General features: G+C 39.2%; 1 protein-coding gene across 1 annotated transcript; it reads left to right on the forward strand.

The window, feature by feature from the left end:
• The first annotated feature begins 3,330 nt into the window (after window positions 1-3,330).
• LOC107762128 (DNA mismatch repair protein MSH3) lies at window positions 3,331-20,605 on the forward strand. The gene is given in 15 exon segments (XM_016580455.2): window positions 3,331-4,457; window positions 5,690-5,884; window positions 6,118-6,282; window positions 9,020-9,118; window positions 9,204-9,452; window positions 9,786-10,037; window positions 10,113-10,244; window positions 11,344-11,553; window positions 11,555-11,605; window positions 11,683-11,754; window positions 13,209-13,358; window positions 13,875-14,366; window positions 14,652-14,977; window positions 15,735-15,839; window positions 20,142-20,605. Coding segments are annotated over 14 exon segments (3,354 nt in total). The 5' UTR covers window positions 3,331-3,500; the 3' UTR covers window positions 15,739-15,839; window positions 20,142-20,605.
• Window positions 20,606-21,267: the final 662 nt, after the last annotated feature.

Genomic DNA, 21,267 nt, shown 5'->3' on the forward strand with positions numbered 1-21,267 from the left:
CATGTATACCTTCCGATCAGGCAAGTGTTTGATCAATATGACCTGCTCCAGCTCCTCGACCGTTGACTTGGTGGCATCAGAATCGTCAGGGGCGATAAATGATATGGGAACTCCGTAATCATCATCCTCGCCTATTTTTGCTTCTCCAGTTCGATCGAGGCCAATGTTTGTGATTTCTATTTAGTTTCTTCCTTCCCAATCAACTTCAGGTTCTTTGATGTCGAGAGAGCGGATATCGGGATCACCTCATCGACCGCAAACCTTTTTTGCGGTCGGCTATTCTCCGTAAACTGTTTTGATCCCTTCCGGTGTGGGGAAATTCAATTCCTGGTGCAGTTTTGAGAGTATTACCCTCATGTTGTGAATCCATGGCCTTTAGAATAGAGCGTTGTACCTCATATCCCCCTCGATGATGTAGAACTTCATTTCCTGAATGGTTCCGGCAGTGTTCACTAGCAGGGTTATCTCCCCTTTAGTAGTTTCACATGCCATGTTGAATCCGTTTAATACCCGGACCACGGGCACTATTTGGTCTTGTAGACCCAGCTGCTCTACAGCCCTCTATCTGATGATATTGGCCGAGTTACTTAGATCAATCAATACACGCTTAACTCGAGATTTATTTATGAGTGTAGAAATTACCACACATCGTTATGTGGTTGCACGATGCCTTCAACGTCTTCATTGTTGAAAGAGATGGTCCCCTCCGGCATGTAATCTCGGGTTTGCTTTTCCCTTGTAATGGACACCTTAGTGCGCTTCAGCATTGGCCCTGGGGATATCGACTCCACTGATGATCATGTTGATGACGTGCTGAGGTTCCTCCTGCTCGGTCTGTTTGTTGGAGTCCCTATTCCTGAAGTGATTTTTGGCTCAATCACTCAGAAACTCCCAGAGGTGTTCGTTATTGAATAACCGGGCCACTTCTTCCCTTAGCTATTGGCAATCTTCGGTCCTGTGGTCGTGGGTGCCATGATACTTACACACCATGTTGGGGTCTCTTTGGACAGGATCAGACTGTAATGGCCGAGGCCACTTGGTATCTTTGATGCGTCTGATGGTTGATATGATGCCGACAACATCGACGCTGAAATTGTACTCCGATAGCCTTGGTGCCTCCCTGGCCCCGATTGGCTTGTCGAAATCGTTTTTACTCATGAGTCCTCGGTTATTATGACCTCGATCGCTTCTTTTTTCATTCCTCGCTGGGTTACATCCGGATCCACTGCCCCTTCGATCTCCGCTATATGGTTGGTACCGATTTCTGCTAATCGACGACTCTTTTAGACCTGTCATTAGTTCTGATGGGATACACGGACCCAGAGGGGGCTCTGATCTGATCATCCTCCACTCTGATTTTTGATTTATACTTGCTATGGATGTCAGCCCAAGTTACTGCCGGGTACTCTATAAAATTCTGTTTCAGCTGATGTGAAGCCAAAAAGCTTTGGGGGTTGAGTCCTTGAGTGAATGCTTGAACAACCCAATCATCCGCAACCGGGGGAAGATCCATCCTTTCCATTTGGAACATCGACACGAACTCCCTGAGCATTTCGTTATCTCTTTGCTTGACTTTAAAGAGGTCTGATTTTCTGGTCTCGACTTTAATGGCCCCGACATGAGCTTTTACGAAGGCATCCGCAAGTATAGCAAACGAATCAATGGAATTAGAGGGCAAGTTGTGATACCATATCATTGCTCATTTAGACAGGGTTTCCCCGAACTTTTTCAATAAAACCGACTCAATTTCGTCATCTTCCAACTCATTTCCCTTGATGGCACACATGTAAGAGGTTAGGTGTTTATTCGGATGGTCCCGTTATACTTTGGAATTTTGGGCATACAGAACTTTTTTGGGATCGATTTCGGAGCTGCGCTCGGAGGGAAAGGTTTTTGGACGAACTTCTTGGAATCCAAGCCTTTCAATATCGAGGGTGCTCCTGGGATATGATCAACCCTAGAGTTATAAGTCTCCACTTTTTTGTCGTTAGCTTCGATTTTATTTTCTCCCGATTCCACCTGTTTTGTTAGTTCCTCAAGCATCTTTATTATTTCGGGGTTGGTTCCGGGTTCAACTTCACCCGGCCTTTCTGTGGCCGGTTCATATCTGCGAGTATTTTCCCGGGATGGTTCGGGCTCAACTCTGTTGGGGGCGCGACTTTGGTTCTGCAACTGGGCTATCGTTGCATGTTGAGCCTGTAACATTTCGAAGATTACCCACAAATTGATCCCATCACCTTCGCCGTCGTGTGTACTCCGGGCCATCGATTGGGCTCCCCCACGAACGCTATTTTCGGGGTTAGTATGGAATTTTGCGTCGATAGCTACATGTGAGTTAGCATCGATCGGGTCCGCGACTGAAACTCTGTTTGTGTCAATAGGGGGCACCTCGTTGCTGGGTACTACATTGTTGTTCTAGCCCTGGTGGACAGACTCAACATCAACGTTTAAAGGGGCAGATTGAGAGTTCGACATTTTTAATTTGACCTGAAATTAAAATCTCAAAGAACAAGTGTAAAATAGAGTGTATTATGGGAATTTGTATCAAATTACCACTATTATCCCTAGCCCAGGGAGCCAAACTGTTTACCTTTAAAAACAGATAGCAATTGAATTTATATATGATTTTAAGAATATGTGGATTAATTCAATACAAGTGATTAATAGCGTTAGATTAAACAAATAAAAAACGTAATAGATGACCAAACCAATGATAACAGTGATTCCGAGCTCGGTTGATGGCTCGATGAAGAACCTGCCCTCGATTCCAAGCTTGTACTTATGAAGAATTTAAGAACATGAATAAGAACTTTGAACAACAAAAAGAATTAGAAATAAATTATCTTGATATACATGTTATAATGTGTGTTCTGAATAATAAGCTTTCCCCTTTATATAATAGGGGAGTTTTACCATAAGTATAATTCTAATAAAGGTAAAAATCTTCCGTTTCGTTAATATTTTTTGCCGATATGGGCCGAGATTCACTCTGTGATATCCGGTTAGGCACGAATATCACGACCCTTTGTTAGTCATGTGCTTCTGTTTGGTAATGCTTTCCGAACTCTCAATCCTCAAATCGGACCAGAAGGATATGACCCCGATATTCCCGAATATAAGTGTTTTGACCGAGCCCCGATACAAGAGGTTTGTCGACGCCGATCCATTACAGTCTCTTTCCTGCTCCGTTTAGCTCACTGGGAAGTCGAGTCATGCCGCGGGGCTCGATTTTATCAGTATACAAATAATTAACCTCTCTGGCGCTTGGACAACGTGTTTTTCACCTTTAGTGACACGTCAAAATAACAGTGTTATTTACTGCACTTCGACATGGTAAGGGGATATTGACCCCAAAGTATGATAATAACTGTAATGTAAACGCGCCAACAGAACCGTAACACTACAAAACCAAACCACCTTTGCACTTCGTACCGCCAAAACGCCCCCCGTCGGAACCACCGCCACCACCACGACGATCGACGACGGCAACATTTGTAAAAATGGGAAAACCAAAACAACAAGTGATTTCCCGCTTCTTTGCACCAAAACCAAAGAACGAAAAAGACCCTTCAACTTCAGCTTCAACCCCTCCCTGTACTCCACCTCCCAAAATTACTGCCACCGTCACCTTTTCACCTGCAAAACGCCTCAGAAATTCTCAACTCACTTCTCCTCCTCCCACAAAACACACCAAAATCCCTAAGCTATCACCCCACGTACACAACCCACCCCCTCCTCTTCCTAACCCCACTCTCCACCAGAGGTTCCTGGATAAACTTCTAGAACCATCTACCGACCTTCTGGAACCTTCTAAATGTTATGATATTCAAAACCCCAAGTACACACCATTAGAGCAACAAGTTGTGGAGCTTAAGGCCAAGTACCCAGACATTTTATTGATGATCGAAGTTGGTTATAAGTACAGATTTTTTGGTCAGGATGCAGAAAATGCTGCTAGGGTTTTAGGAATTTATGCACATATGGATCACAATTTCTTAACAGCTAGTGTACCGACTTTTCGGCTGAATGTCCACGTAAGGAGGCTGGTGAGTGCAGGATACAAAGTTGGTGTTGTTAAGCAAACGGAGACTGCTGCAATTAAGGCACATGGCTCGAATAAATTGGGCCCTTTTGGCCGTGGGTTATCGGCACTGTACACGAAAGCTACTCTGGAGGCTTCGGAAGATGTAGGGGGTGGAGATGAGGGAGTCGGGTCATGTAATAACTATTTGTGTTGTGTTGTTGAGAAGGGAATGGAGGATGTTGATTTTGGGATTGAGGGTTGTAGGGGGGTTGATGTGAAAATCGGGGTTGTTGGGGTTGAAGTTTCGACCGGAGATGTTGTTTATGGGGAGTTCAATGATAATTTTATGAGGGTGGGGTTGGAGGCGATGATCCTCAACTTGATGCCAGCTGAATTGCTTGTTGCCAAGCCTATATCTAAGCAGACAGAGAAGGTGACTGATTGTTACTCCCTCCGTGTCAATTTATGTGATGTAGTTTGATGTGACACGAAGTTTAAGAAAAAAAGTACGACTTTTGAAATTTGTGATCTAAAGCTTAACGGGTAAAATAGGTAAAAGAAAAAATTTATAGTTAAATTATTTTCAAATATAGAAATGTGTCATTCTTTTAAGAACAGACTAATAAGGAAAATGTATAACGTAAAAAAGAATTATTGCTCATTTGTGTGCAAATCTGTCATCATTGACTTCCTATTAATGGAAATGCAATATTCAGTTTGTTGAAGAATTAATTAGAGAATTAAAATTTCTCACTCTCTAAAAGCTTAAACTTTTAATAAAGGGAGCTGCACAATAAAAGATAGTATTTATTAGTAGGTCGTTCTGTTGCAGATTCTTTGTTAATTTTGTCTGCATTAATTTCTAGATTGAATACTGGACCCAGAGAATCTTTATCAACGGTGATTCATTTGAGGCACAAACATGAGTGAAACCTTAATCGTCAAAGCTCGAGCTGACCATGTATTAAAATAAGGTTCATGTTTGCCATATCTCTAATGGGGCAAAAATATACAGGCATTTAATCCTGATTCAGGCAGTGGTAGAACTGCCTCCCGTTTTGCTGAAAGTAATGGTTACGCCTCGTCCTTTCTCACAACACATTGTAAAGAAATTGCAGTTTTAGGATGTATGACCTTTTCTTTTCTTTTTTTGGGAATATGGTCCATTTGTTTCTATTAACGACGAACAAACTTGTGTAACTCACAAACAGGGACCTGTTTGTAACTCGAGCAGACCAGCCAAACTATGAAATGCCACTCATATAACTAAGCTAGCAAGTTATTATAGCCCAGAGAAGGTGTATATTCAAGTGAGATGAATGTAATATTTTAATATTCGAAGAGTATATGGACTGATCACTCACAGAAATACGACAGGAAACTGGTTAAATTATTAGTTTGAAGGTAGAGAGAGCGCTTCTTATTTTTGTTTGCTCTGTCCAAAATTTGTTGGTGATATCTTCTAGAGTTTTTGGACATGAAGTTACCGGTCTATTAGTCTGTTTAGAATTGTGCTTTTGGATTGTCACGTTCATGGGGTAATGTTATTGGGGCTTGTTTGGAACTCATCCAAAAATATAATAATTGAACTTTGTAGGGAAATTATTCAATTAAATGTACTGCAAAGCTCAGTGGTTTTGCTTTAATTTATTCTATTCTTTTCAGCTGCTACTGGCTTATGCTGGACCAGCATCTAATGTTAGGGTGGAGGATGTATCATCAGATCGGTTCAGTGATGGCGGTGCTCTTGCTGAAGTGATGTCTCTATATGAGGGCATGCAGGAACATTATTTGTCAAATGTCCAAGAAAGGGAAGAGGCTGAAGTGAAAATGCACGAACACAATCGGATCACAATCCAGGTGTGATTTCTACACTTGGATTTGGGACTGAATAGTCTAAATTTTTGATATACCATCTAGCAGATGGAATCAAAACGTCAAACTTAATATCTTCATATCTTTTGTAAACATGTTTATACTTTCTTATGTTATGTCTTTTTCTTTGTCCGTGGGGTGGGGTTCACTATGATATTGGGTTTCTCTGTGCATTAAATATGCCGCCTCCTTTCATCTTATTTTGTCTTGATCTGTAGGGAATGATGGCAATGCCTGGTCTGGCTATACAAGCATTGGCCTTAATTATTAGACATCTAAAACAATTTGGTTTGGAAAGAGTTCTGTGCTTGGGAGCTTCATTTCGTCCCTTCTCTTGCAACATGGAGATGACCCTTTCAGCCAATGCACTGCAGCAACTTGAGGTGAGTGGGTTAACGCTCCCCCACCCCAAAGCAGATAAACCAAAGAAAAAATTTGATATATTCCATTAATGAACTTTAGTAACTTTGGGACTTCCAGGCATGAGCAATGCATTTTCTTATTGTTTTCACGTGTTCTTCGCCGAAGCTTCCTTCTCAAAGCAATAGTTGATGGGACTCAAAACTAAAGGAGGGTGTGACTGCTGCAATTTATAAGAATTGAAGCATGAAGTAAGCAAAATTAGTTGGGGTTAAGGGGAACCATCTGTAAATGTGAACCTCAGTAAACTTGAGCTCGATTAACATAACTCTGCTATCATTATAGAATCTAAATTTGCTGTCAAGACAGCATTTAATTTTTCTGTGACAAGTAAACTCCATACTGTAAGGTAGATAAGCATTTAAATAAGCAACTGTCAATCATCTTATGATTGATATAATCAAGCCAATGAATTTGTTATATAGAGAGAGTCTAGATGTGGATAATATACCCAGTTAAAGGCAATCACTGACTCTCTGGTACCTGAAACATTTGTAGGAGTGGTTAAAACATCACAAGTGTATGAACTAGCAAGACAAAAGTGGGTAGCTCAAGTGGAAAGCTCTCTCCACCTCCAACCTGTAAGCTGGGGGTTTGAGTCACCATGGGAGCAAAATGATGAGACTTTTGACTCCTGGAGGAGAGGTTAGGATGGAGTAGATGCAAGTTACCAATAAGAAAAAGTGTCAACCAGCAAACCACTGTTGCATAGCTATCATTACTTTTCTTAAGGTGCTTATATGTGAACTAAACACAGGGAAGCGAACTGTTTTATGAACAACACTTGAGATCAAGACTCCACCACTTCTGTTCCTTCCACGTCTCCCATTCTCTCCCTATTTTCTCACACATCTCTTTCTCGCTTGTCTAGTTCTTTCATTGTACTCCTTATTCACCCTTCTTCCTTTAGCTCACTGGTTTATCTTCCTCCTCCAATTTTTGCAGTATATGAACTATGAGGAGATATGTTATTTTGTACAAAGTAGATACTACTCTGTTGAAAGTTTTATTCATTTCATATGGAAATTGGTCAAAATTGTACAGATTTTGATCTTTATTTAGCTTTGCTTACTTATTGCCACATTTGTCCGAGTAGAATTGAATATGTAGAGAATTCATTCCGTTTCCCACTAGTTCGTCATTGGGGCACAGTTACTGGATTGTTCTATTAATTAATCAGCTATTACTCTGTTTGCTATTTTCGTCACTTTTTACTTTATGAGAGTCAAGTTGACCAAAACTTAGACGTAGATAAAATTATCATATTGTAGTCAAACTTTACACTGCTCTGCTTGTGGAAAGTGTAGTCAGGCACATATTTTGGAGGGAGAACTTATTCATGATCTTTGACTTATAAGATTATCTATGGTTAGGAAGTCCCATAACTAACTCTTGTTCATATGTTTTCTAGTTGTAAAATGATGTAGTAATTTTTTCGTGTTATTCTTTCTTATCTCATTATTTGTGCATCAACGCGAGCCAGACTGCAAAGCTTACCTTAGCACGTGGGATTAACATTTTTCTTAGTAGGAAGTAGAAACTGATTAATATCATATTCTCTTTCTGTCTTATTGGTTTGTAAGAGTTAGATTCTGTTATATTCTAAATTTAACTGGGTTCCAATAGTTAAAAGTATTCAAGAATTCGGAGAAAAGGCTCTATCTAGAAAGTGCAAAAAAGTCAGGTAGGACAATTAATTTCGGAGAACGAGATTGCATTTGATTTTTGTGCATTTGCTAGCATAGGCTGCATAGCAATGTGTTAATATGTGACTGATAGGCGTGGTGTGCCTATGAATTACTAAACACATAAAAATGTGGTTGTTCTTGAATGGATAGCTGGTAGCGTCTATGATTTGTATCTGTACACAATACTACTAAATCCAGGCTACGTGAGATGCACAGGGGTCCCTTATCCACAAAAAAATGTGAGATAGCATAGTGGCCAAACTGCAAAACCTAATCCGGTGTCCCGCTTGATCCCTAACTAGTATTAGACCTGGTAGGACCATTAAAGAGTGCCCTGTTTGGTTAGAACTCGTAATAAGCATGTATTGCTTCCTTTTAATTAGACCTCTTTCACATTGGCGTAGTTTCAAGTGAATTTTCCAGAGTCACATCTGGAGGGACTACTGGGTTTACTTCTGTTAGGGTTTTGATCTGTTATAAAATCATGCAGGACGGAGAGGAGAATAATTTAGCAATCTTTTTTACTGGAGAAGAAGATGCCTAGCTTGTCACAGCATCAGGAATCTTCAAAAAAGAGAATGAATTAGAAAATAGTTCCTACATAAATTGATTATATTTATAATACTCCCTCCGATCCAATTTACGTGAACCTATTTCCTTTTTAGTCCATTTCGAAAAGAATGGCTCTTTTCTAAATTTAGAAACAATGTGACTTTAAACTTTCCATTTTACCCCTAATGAAATGATTTATAGCCACACAAATATCTATGGATTGTTTTAGGCCATAAGTTTTAAAAATCTTTCTTTCTTTATTAAACTCCAGTCTTTATTAAACTCCGTGCCCAGTCAAATAGATTCACATAAATTGAAATGGAGTGAGTATAGAATTCGATAAGAGTTCTAAAAGTTTTCTTTTCATTCTCTCTACTTTACTCCACCGGTAGTTTTTTAGCTCTCAGGAGACATACAAAGGCATATGCTTTCCTGATTTGTAATTTTACCGATGATGTAGGTTTTGAAGAATAATTTTGACGGATCCGAATCTGGCTCCTTACTGCATTGTATGAATCAGACACTTACTGTAATTGGTTCAAGGCTTCTCAGGCACTGGGTATGGAGATTCTTTGGCCCCTAGTTTGTTGGGTTATAGTAATATGAGTGGATACAGAGTACATCAGTAATTTCGTATTTTGCAGGTGACTCATCCTTTATGTGATAGAAACATGATAGCTGCTCGTCTTGATGCAGTTTCAGAGATTGCAGAATCTATGAAAACTTATCGAACTTCTTATACTTCTTTCTTAGAGGTGGAAGGTGCTGATGTCACCATTTCGCAACCAGAGATACATCATATAATTTCTTCAGTTCTGTCCACTCTAGGAAGGTCACCAGATATTCAACGCGGGATTACAAGAATTTTTCACAGAAAAGCTACCGCATCTGAGGTGAAGGGATTTATCTTTTGTTTAATTGATCAAGATCTTCTTAGGTTTATACTATATGCTACAGTCTCTGATCTGATGAGGAAAATCATCAACATGCAACTTTTCAAAGGTTCCGTCACTTAAGCAACAAGTTCTGTAACTACAGACAGGAACCTATGGTGGGGAGATATTAAACTTTCGGTTAGATGTTCCGATCAGCTCGCAGTGCTTACATATGAGATCATGAGAATATATCTTTATCACTCACCATAAACAAGCATACACTGTTCCTTGAATTGGTTTTGCAGCCTCAATCATCTTAAAGATGAAAGTTAATAGGAACTTCTTTATCAGTTTATTGCAGTCATTCAAGCTATCTTGACTGCTGCAAAACAACTTCAGCAGCTTTGGATAGAAGAGGATAAAAGTACGAATCTGCAAAGAGAGACCTTGCGCTCAGTACTGTTGAGAAAGTTGATATCAGTTGCCTCATCGTCTACTGTTATTAATGCTGCCGCAAAGCTTTTGTCTGCTTTAAACAAGGAAGCCGCTGACAGACGAGATCTTCACAATTTATTCTTCATTTCGGATGGAAAGTTCCCTGAGGTTTGTTGTATTCTCTTTCTGTGCCACGTTTCTTACCTGACCTTGATTCATTGACCAATTTCAGTTTGTACACAGGTTGCTGAAGTTACAAGGAGAGTTGAGTTGGCAAATGAGAAGTTAGACTCATTAATTGGTGTGTATCGCAAGCAGCTTCATGTCCGCAATTTGGAGTACATGAGTGTAGCTGGAATTACACATTTGATAGAGGTACATTAATAGAAGAAGTCAGAACAAGCTTTTATCATGTTCCCATTTTTCTTCTTGAAATTCTCCTTTCATGTTTATTGGTTTTAACTATTTTAAAAAATACTACTTCAAACTCTTGGTCAAAAATATTCGCTGTTGGTGGAATCTTTCCAGTGTGCTTGAAATAACGAGGACCTGTTCTTGCTTTTCCTGATTTTTAATTGCTTCTGTTGACGACTTATATGAAATCCTTTCTTCAAATGTTTTAACTGTTATTAGAGTCTTTCTGAAACTTATTTGGGCAGTGACAATGATTTATTTCTGTTAAGTCCTTTTACGTCTTCTTGCTGTTGACAATTTGGAAATATTTTGCTTCGCATTGCAGCTTTATTTCACTCTTGGTTGACTATACCTCAGGATTCAAAGTGTTGCAGTTTGAGAGATATATTTTGTTGTGTTGTTTTCTTCTACTATGCTGTCATGATCTATCTTATTTTACTCTAATCACCGAAATATTTACTCACTTTGTTTTCTCTTTTTTCCTTTATTTGGTTTTCTTTTCGAGTTGATTCTTTTTGTTGTTTATTTCTATCTTCTTCTTTTTGGGTGGGGGAGAGGGGAGAGTGGAGGGGATGTGGTTATGGGTTGTCCATGAAAATAAGAAGCATGGTCCTCCTGGTCGCCATGTCTGGCTTCAGCAGCGCCAAATGTTAACCTTGTCTTGTTGACCAAGTCCTCTTCTGCCCAACACTATTTTCTTTTCCACCATGCGTTGGACATATTTAACAAAGATGTATATCTCATGCCTTTTCCCCTATGTAAATTCTCCTGGATGCAAGTGTCTAGACGAATTTTTGAAGGGACAACACAAATCAGATCAAGATTAGGCATTGTAGTGCAAAACCGTATTCCAACGTCTGTGTCATTTCTGCTTTGTGGTTTCTGAGCAAGGTTTTTTGCTTGTTGGTGCTGCATAGGCTCCAAGTTTGAGGCCTTTAGGTTGTAATTATCTTTAGTACATACCTTGAACCTGTGGTCCATCATGAGATATTAAAACCAAGGAAATATGCCCTTTTATGTCGTATTGTTTTGTTTTGACTGGATGTTGCTTCAACTGCAGTTGCCTCTAGACACAAAGGTGCCGCCAGATTGGGTCAAAGTGAACAGTACTAAGAAAGCAATACGCTATCATCCACCAGAAGTATTAGTGGCTTTAGATGAATTAGCATTGGCAAATGAGCAGCTCACTGTCGTTTGCCAAGCTGCTTGGAATAAATTTTTAACGAGTTTTGGTGGATACTTTGCTGAGTTCCAAGCAGCTGTGCAAGCCGCTGGCTTCATTGGATTGTCTAAATTCTCTTGCCATTCTTTCGAGGAATAAGGTTAAATATTATGTTTTTACCCTTTCTGCTTCTACTTGTTTTATTGGATGTGAATGGTGCTTTATTATTTGTTCCAGAATTATGTCCGTCCACTCTTTGTGAAAGATGATGAGGCTGTTCAGATACATATTTGCTCTGGTCGTCACCCGGTATGTGCTTAAAACAGTATTTATTAAAGTTTCACCATTTTTAAGACTGCTTTAGATATTGTAGCTTAACTTCTGTTTGTGATTTGAAAAATAACTTACTTTAATTTTAGCTGACAAGAGAGTGTAGCTCAAGTGGAAAGTCCCTCCATCTCCAACCTTGAGATTGGGCATTCGAGTCACCAAGGGAGCAAGGTGGAGACTTATTCTGGTTTAGATCAAGGGAGAGAGACCGGTTTCTTTATTTGGTTTGCGAGTAGGATAACTAATATAGGCTAGCTCTATGTGGCATGACATATCCTGTGCTTGAGAAGGTCTTGTGTCCACTGCACTGCACTGAAAGTTATGATTCTTCAATCTCAAAAGTGAAAAAGATCAGGAATGGTTGCTCTTCAAAGATCTCCCTCGCTTACCTTTAGCAGGGACCAAAATAACTGACTTGACTCCTGGGAGGAGAGTTGGGGTGGCAGTAGATGTAGGCTACCAAAACAAAAGGAAAAAAAGAAGAAAGAATGAGACTCTGTTTATGTCTTCATCTGCATTAGATACCCAAGGATGGTGTATTGTGCTGAATTTTTGTCTTATTGAATTATATCAGTACAAAAGAAGGCATCCCATCATATTTTCCTGCAAAATTATGCTGAATCTGAATGGAAAATATCCTGAATTTTAAAGTCATTGGGTCACATTGGCTGATTTACCATGAAGATCAGGTACCTGTAATTAGTATATCACCTGGAAATTCAAGTGTTGAAATGGCTACTGCAGTAACCTTTACCAACATTAAGACATTCGGCAGTTACATTTTTGTGCCACTGGGCAACTCATCCATCACATTCCCATAAAGAACCACCCTGAGCTTTTTTTTTGGCATCCAAAAAGAGAGAATTGTTAAAAAGATTATTTAGCACTTTCTCATTGATTGTCAAGTAGATTAAGCCTTTTGGAAGCCAAGAGATAGTGGGATACCACTAGCATACATTTCATGTAAATCCATCTAGTTTACACTAATTTTTTATTTTTTATTTTTTTTTGTTAAGAGGGAAACCCGCAGCCGCTACACTTGGTGCGCACTGGGTAAACCTCCCCCTGTGTAATAGCCTGCAAACCACACATGGGAGGTAAACCGCACTAAGCAAGCCATGTGCGACAGGCTCAACCCAGAGACGAATCTTCTTAATAGGCCTATATGATTTCAAACTACCATTAAGCTAGATGCTCCGATGGCTTCCAAATAACATAGAAAATTAAATTTTCTTTTTGTTGCTTGGTAGTGCTTCAGAACGACATTAGATAACCTCTTTGATGCTTGCTGCCTTTGCCAATTGAAAGAAGGATTAGGATGCTCTTTTTACCCTTTTCGTTTCATTGGTTGTTTAAGACATTCCTTATGTGTGTTTGTGATTCCTGATTGACATATTTTGAAAATTTTAATTTTAACTGAGGGCTTTGAACAGGTTTTGGAGAGAGTATTACAAGATAACTTTGTCCCAAATGATACAGATTTGCATGCAGAAAGAGAGTATTGTCAGATTGTTACTGGACCAAATATGGGAGGAAAAAGTTGCTATATTCGCCAAGTTGCTCTTATTGCTTTGATGGCTCAGGTGAAGCCATATTGATGCTTGCTTCTATGTGATTATCTTTAGAGTTCTTTGCTTCACAATCTTTGTGCGGCCTTAGACGTGAAAACATTTTTTTACAGAAGAATGTATATATGTGGTCAGAAAAAGGTAAAACTGTCAGAAAAGTTTACTGGGAGAGATATATTTCTTGGTGGTGGTCTTTTATAGGTGATCATCTCTGTGGCAGTATGACTGAAGGAACATTTCCTTACTAGTTAACTGTTTAAAATAAAGAACACTTTAAAGGTTTTGTTGTAACTGCAGCTTATCATAATCTTTTTAATGTAAAGCTGGCCTCTAGTTCATGTTCTCATGGCATTGATGATGATTGATTACTTGTATCTCAAACAAGTCTAATTGGAAACAAGTCTAAATATCTAATTGGAAAATAAGTCTAAAGGAAAGCAGTCTTAGTGATGGCTGGTTGGTGCATAATTTGTTTGCTAAAGATCAACAACATTATGGTTTGATTAAGGTGTTTTTTCTGGATTCCTCTAGGTTGGATCCTTTGTTCCAGCGTTCTCTGCAAAACTGCACGTGCTAGATGGCATATATACTCGCATGGGTGCATCAGACAGTATACAGCAAGGAAGAAGTACATTCTTAGAAGAACTCAGCGAGGCTTCTGATATACTGAAAAAATGCTCAGCCAGCTCGTTGGTTATACTTGATGAGCTTGGGAGAGGCACCAGTACGCATGATGGCGTAGCAATTGCTTATGCAACACTTCAGTATCTCCTAGAGCACAAGAAATGCATGATTCTATTTGTCACCCATTACCCTGAAATTGTCAGTATCAAGAATGAATATCCAGGCTCTGTGGAACCATACCATGTGTCATACCTGACATCCCAAAGAGATGTGAATGGCGATTTCAAGTCAAATGAGAAGATGGATCTCATCAATACTGAAGACATCACCTACCTTTACAAACTTGCACCAGGGGTCTGTGAGAGAAGTTTTGGTTTTAAAGTTGCTCAGCTTGCACAAGTAAGTTAGCCTGTATTCATGGTTCCTCTTTAGACTGGTCCAGTAGAAGACATTCTCAATCAAGCCAGATAGTAAATCTAATATGAAACTAGAGAACTTGGAATCCACTCTAAGAATCTAAATTTGAAAGGAGGGCCACTAGCTAAAGTTTTGAGTCACTATTGCTCCAGTCTTTTTCAATTTTACTCCATTGCCTGTGTCAATATGGTTTGATTTGTAGTCCGATCATTTCCATTGGTCTATTCAAACATTCATCATTTATCTCATAGTTCTGGTTGGTTTCAGCTGCCGGTTGCGTGTATTCAACGAGCCATTGTAATAGCTGGAAGACTAGAAGCAGCAGTCTCTAACTACACAGTGCAAAATCGAACTAGAAGGAGCTCTTCCATAAGTTATAGCATAGATGGTTGTAAAGAATCTGAACCAGTGGAGTATGTCTTAGAACCTGATTGCTTGTCTGCTGGAAGAGCTGAACGCTTAGATGATATGAGCGAGCTTTATAGGGAGTTGTTTCTGAACCTAAACTTCGCACTTCTTGAAGAACATGATGATGACAGGAGGCTTCAGTTTCTAATGCAGGCTAGAGGGCTTGCAGCTCAGTTAATAAGTAGGTAAGGACTAATTAATTTATCCTATCACTCTTTCCACTGCTATCAAGTATTCCTTCCTTTCCATTTACACGAGGGTTTTTTCCTTTTTGGTCAATTTCAAAAGATTGACATACTTTACTGTTTCCGGAAGCTCTGTAGTTTTACCTTTCCATTTTTCCTGTAATGACATGTTCTTATTTCTTATAAGAATGACTTGGCATAATCTTCTTCTTTCTTTGTTAAACTCCATCAACATTTAAACAACATCATACAAAATGAAATGAAGGAAATGGTTTTTTCACAGTGATGCATCATTATCTTGACCTTAAAATTTTTGTGCATATTTCTTACTCCCGGTCCCGGGTCCACTTGTTTGTTATTACAGACTTTAGGCTCTTAAAATACCTTGAATTGCCTCCAATTAGGCGTAGCTTGAGTGGCAAGGCTCAGACCTCAAGGACTTCATGGTCCTGGGTTCGACTCTTCCTGGAGGGGGGCTCTTTAAGAAATTTAGAACTTACTCTTCCTCTTATCTACTAATCTCTTCAACTGGAGTTTTGTTCTGATTGCTTTTATTTCCAACTCCAGTTGCATTTCTTCATAATAGTGGGTAATTGTGTCTCCTGGAAAAGAGAAAAAAGGGTGCTCAGGCCCAACTATCCTTATTTGTAGTTGTGGCTGCATTTCATGGCGTCTTCTGTAAGCCCTGCATCCATGCTAGTACTTTGCTAATATCCCATTGCTGTTCCAACATGAAAAAGACCCTTGTCTTTTGCAGGTAAATGCTGCCTTGAAACTGTTTGCCTGCCTATACAGTAATATTAAGGGGACAACTATTTTGGTCATAATAGAGAAGTCAAATTCCTTGCTTTGTATCATTCAGGTGATGAATCATCTTTAGCTTCTGCTTATCTTGTTGCGCTCTTATCATCGCTGTCAATGTCCCTCTTACTATTCCTCCACCATATTGTTGATGAGAATTTACAAAGGTAGTATTTAACTATTGAAGTGATTTATCTTCAAAAAAGAAAATTGAAAGTGAGCATTGAGATCATCTTGAAACTCTTATCTGCATATATAATTTGTTAATTATTGAAATCTGGATCATCTAAACAAAAAGTAAATATACCTTTGAAAAATTTACTTGATAACTAGGGGTGGCAATTTGAGCCCAAACCTATTTGCCCCCCCCCCCAAACACCCCCCCAAGGTTGGGCTGGTCATTGACCCGCCCATTTGTTGAACTCGGTCCATCTTGACCCAACCCATTTTAGCCCATCTAAAGTTGGGCTTATTTTTAGCCCAAATTGATCCATGAGTAACTTTGCTAAAATATGTTTAAAATAATTTTTGTTTGTTTGATATGTTATATACGACCATAACAAAAGAAAAAAAGTCTTATTTGATAATTAAACAATACATAAGATACACATTAATTAAAGTTTGATAAGAATTGGGCGGGTTGGGTTATGGCCCAAATTTTAGCCCAACTTGACCCAGCCCATCTCAACCCAAGTTACTTTTGGGCGGGTCATTGACCCGCCCATTTATTGACACAGCCCATTTTGACCCGCCCAAAATCAGCCTAACCCGCCCATTTGACACCCCTATTGATAACAATATATATTAACATCAAATTGCAATTTTAATACGCTATTAGATATGTGAGTAAAGACCACATACAGTTGATGTATCTCGACATGGTGAATGATTTTATTTCTTTATAAGATCCTCATCACCGCTAAGTAGAAGCGGATTCAAGATTTAAATATAATGGGTTCCATTTTTAGGATTTTCAGTATTTAGCTCATTATACTATAAAAATTATGGGAATTTGTTGTTGTTTTGGTAGGTTTTTGCATATATATCTATACATTGTGTGGAAAGTTGTGGGTTTCGGATGAACCGGTAGCTGAAAGGTTACATCCGCTCCTTCCTCTAAGCTTAACGACAACATAAACTTCATCATACGCTTCAATGTTGGAGATCTTAACAACCATTTTAAACATGACGTTTCTATTAATAATTATAGTATCATCTCCAATGCATTATAACATTCATCAGCAACACCAGAGTGTAAAACCATGTTAGTATTAGAAGTGTTAAAGACTCCAAAAATAATTAAAAATAATAATATATCTCAATTAAACCTTCCTTCAATTCATTCCTTCCTATGAGCTGCAGCCTACATGGCTTCATGATCCTAAAGTAACAAAGAAATAAAATCAGTACTATTCAGGACACTCGTTTGAAGCTTGTACCTGAAAGGCACTTTTGATTAAAACTATAATGCTACTATGTTCTAATATTTTAAGGCAACATGTCAATATCTATTAGCAACAAAATACTCGATACAGCCACATCCTTGCAATAAAGGTTTTTTCCAACTTTATCAAAGTTGATAAAGAATGCCTTAAACAATCAATGAAAAAGAAGGGTAAAAAGAGCATCCTAACCCTTCTATTCAATTGGCAAAGACAACAAACATTAAAGAGGTTATATAATGTCATTACGGAGCACTACCAAACAATAAAAAAATTAATTTTTTATATTATTTGTAAGCCATTTGAGCATCTAGCTTAATGGTAGTTTATATCATACATGCCTATTAAGAAGATGCTTCACTAAGGACTATAGAAGAGATCGATTTATATGAAACATGGACTAGTGTCATCCCTTGGATTTCCAAAAGGTTAAGTTACTTGGCAGACTATGTGAAAGTGTTATCTTAGAGATCAGTTTATATTAATGTTCCTTTTAACACATTCTCTCTTTTCCCGATGTCAAAAAACAAGCCGAGAGTGGTTCTTTATGGGAACGTGATGGATGAGTTGCCCAGTGGCATAAAAATGTATTTGTCAAATGTCTTAATGTAGTAATGGTTACTGCAGTAGCCATTTCAATATCTGAAAATCCAGGTGATATACAAATTGCAATGGTAATTAGTAAAGTTGATAAAGTTCAAAACAGAATAAAGAAAGTCCCAAGAGCAGAACCTGTCTAACTCGCCCAAATACAAGGGAGCGGGTACTGCAAAAAAAATTTATTGCAAGAGATGTAACCATTTTGAGTATTCTGTTTCTCACAGATATTCACCATAATCTCTGTTGCCTTGGTAAATTTAAACATTATAGCTTTATAGTCTAATAAAACGTGCCTTTCAAATACAAGTTTCAAGTGTGTGTCCATTGGAGATGGAAACTATTTTTGATAGAATGATCATGTTTAAAGTGGGTGGTTGTTAAGTGCTCCTGTCCAACATTGAGGCATGTGATGAAGTATATGCTGTTAAGCTTACCGACAATGAGAATCTTATAAAGCAATATAATCATTCTCCGCGACAAGATACATTCACTGGGTGGTGGTTACTGACATATTTTATAACAGATTGAAATTGCAGGTTGATGCTAATCTAGATTATTACAACAACAACATCAACCCAGTAGTAATCCCACTAGTGGGGTCTGGGGGGGGGGGGGGGACCTCGGCTCAAAGACAAAAGATCTGTAACAACAATAGAAATCAGACAAATAGAATCAGTACCGTAAGAGACAACAAATAAGTGAAAGGGCAATAAGTATGTCAATAATAAAATTGAAAAATAAATTATGGAAATAACGTGTGATGAACAACAACCGCTAGCAGACCTAGACCAAACTCTATCAGACTAGCTGGAAAAACGCTCAACTACCCCCTAACCTACAACCCTAATGCTCAACCTCCATACCTCCCTATCCAGGGCCATGTCCTCGGAAATCTGAAGTTGCGCTATGTCTTGCCTGATCACCTCGTCCCAATACTTCTTAGGCCGCCCTCTACCTCTTCTAGTACCTGTCAAAGTCAATCGTTCACACCTCCTAACCGGGGCCTCTAGGATCCTCCTCCGCACGTGCCCGAATCATCTAAGCCTCGCTTCCCGCATCTTGACGTCCATGGGAGCCACGCCCACCCTCTCCCGAATATCTTCATTCCTAATCTTATCCAGCCTAGTGTGCCCACACATCCATCTCAACATCCTCATTTCGGCTACTTTCATCTTCTGGATATGAGAATTATTGACTGGCCAATACTCAGCTCCATACAACATGGCCGGTCTAACCACCGCTCTATAGAACTTACCTTTAAGTTTCAGTGGCACCTTCTTGTCGCACATGACTCTAGACGCTAACCTCCATTTCATCCACCCACCCCGATACGGTGCGTGACATCCCCGTCGATCTCCCCGTCTCCCTGGATAATTGACCCTAGATACTTGAAACTCTCTCTCTTAGGGATGACTTGCGAGTCAAGCGTCACCTCCACGCCCGTTTCCCCCGACCCCTCGCTGAACTGACACTCCAAATATTCCGTCTTGGTACTACTCAACTTGAAACCTTTAGACTCCAGGGCCTGCCTCCATACCTCCAGTCTCTCATTCACGTCGCCTCTCGTCTCATCAATCAGAACTATATCATCAGTGAACAACATACACCATGGCACCTCCCCTTGAATATGGTGTGTCAGTGCGTCTATCACCAGAGCAAATAAGAACGGGCTGAGCGCAGATCCGTGGTGTAACCCCATAACCACCGGAAAAGGCTCTGAGTCCCCTCCCACAGTTCTTACCCGAGTCTTAGCTCCATCATACAAATCCTTTATTGCCCTAATATAAGCTACCAGCACACCTTTCACCTCCAGGCATCTCCAAAGAATGTCCCCAGGGACCTTGACATACGCCTTCTCTAGATCAATAAATACCATGTGCAAATCAATAATCCTGATAGATTATTATGAAGTAGAATTTTCAATGTTATTATTTTTGTTTAATAGGATCCAGTTTCAATATTTAACAAGCCATATATGGAGAAGGAGTTCAAGATGATTTAAACACTCACTTTCAATATCTTTTTGAAGATAATCACTTCAATTAAATAAATAATTGCCATTGTAAATTCTCATTAACAATATGGTTTTTGTGTTCATTTTTTGGGTGTGGATGATCTGCAACTTATATGAGGCGCAGGAAAGTTCCATCTTAAGCGAAATGAGAACTAATATCTACAGTAATTCATAGGATGGCAGGTGCTGACTTACTCATATTCCCTGATGATTCCAGAGTGTATTCTTAAAAAGAACACCCATGCTGGTAGTAGATAAATGCTTCAGGGAGTATATTAAAAAAAATCTTTTGTTTTTTCTTTTTCAGATGACGGTAGTGTTCAAGTTAGCCTGGACAACCGCATCTCGACTATTTCAGTTGCCAAACCGCTGCAGCTTACAATCACTAGTATATGAGAACCTGCCCGAGGAAGTTGGATTAGATGGGCTTACACCAAGTATTGTGGCTGGATTTAAGAATTCTAGTCTTATACCTCTTGCCTCCAAGTATCACTATTGGTCATTAATTTTCTATAGCTATAGACAGCCAATCTGTCTATAGCCCATGGTAGTCTGCTCTTTCCAGAGATTGCACCGGCATAAACCACTGGCTCAGTATCATTATGTGTCGAAAGTCATCCTTTCGCGATTCATTTATCAATTTAATTCATCAATTAAGTTAAAAGTGCTATATATCTGAATGAATAGGTAACTGTTGTCCTGGATGCATGTGAAGTAACTCCACCTGATCTTTTTCCATGGTTATTCTAACTATGATTTTGTTGGTAAAAATCAATGGTGATCCAGCTGCAATACAAGAATACAGCAAGAAGTAAAAACAATGACGAGTTAATGTATGTTGTATATTTGAGAGGGATATCTGTAAAAGCAACACACTTGAGACTTAAAAGTTCTAAAAAAAAAAGGCAGTCCGGTGCACTTAGCTCCCGCTATGTGCAGGGTCTAGGAAAGGGTCGGACCACAAGAGTCTACCATACACAATCTTACCTTAATGCATATCTTTAAGAGGTTGTTTTCACTGCCCGAACCCGTGACCTTCTGGTCACATGTCATTGATTGTTTCCAACTTTTTAAAGTCAAGGTAGCTAAGATGGCTAGAGGTTCAATATTCCTTTTCTTTTCCCCCACGGCCCCACAGGCAAGAACATCGAAGGATGTCAAGCCTTTTCTGAAATTGGCACAAATGTTACCCGAGGAGTTCACCATTTTTTTTTATTTAATTATTTAATTCTTCCGGTGATGGTTGGGGGTTTGGCAATAGGCATTCGACTGTACCTTAAATAGCTAAAGTGTAATACATGAAGTAGGAGATGTGGTGCCTTAGTTTCTCAACATTAGAAAGTTAGTAATTGAAAGCTCCATAACAAAATCTGATGCTTGTGTGGTGTTGCCTTACTCAGAAGTCAGGCTTCTTTATCTTCTTCAGCTTGAAG

The sequence above is a fragment of the Nicotiana tabacum genome, chromosome 4 (assembly GCF_000715075.1).
Source record: "Nicotiana tabacum cultivar K326 chromosome 4, ASM71507v2, whole genome shotgun sequence".
NCBI classification, from domain to species: Eukaryota; Viridiplantae; Streptophyta; class Magnoliopsida; order Solanales; family Solanaceae; genus Nicotiana; species Nicotiana tabacum.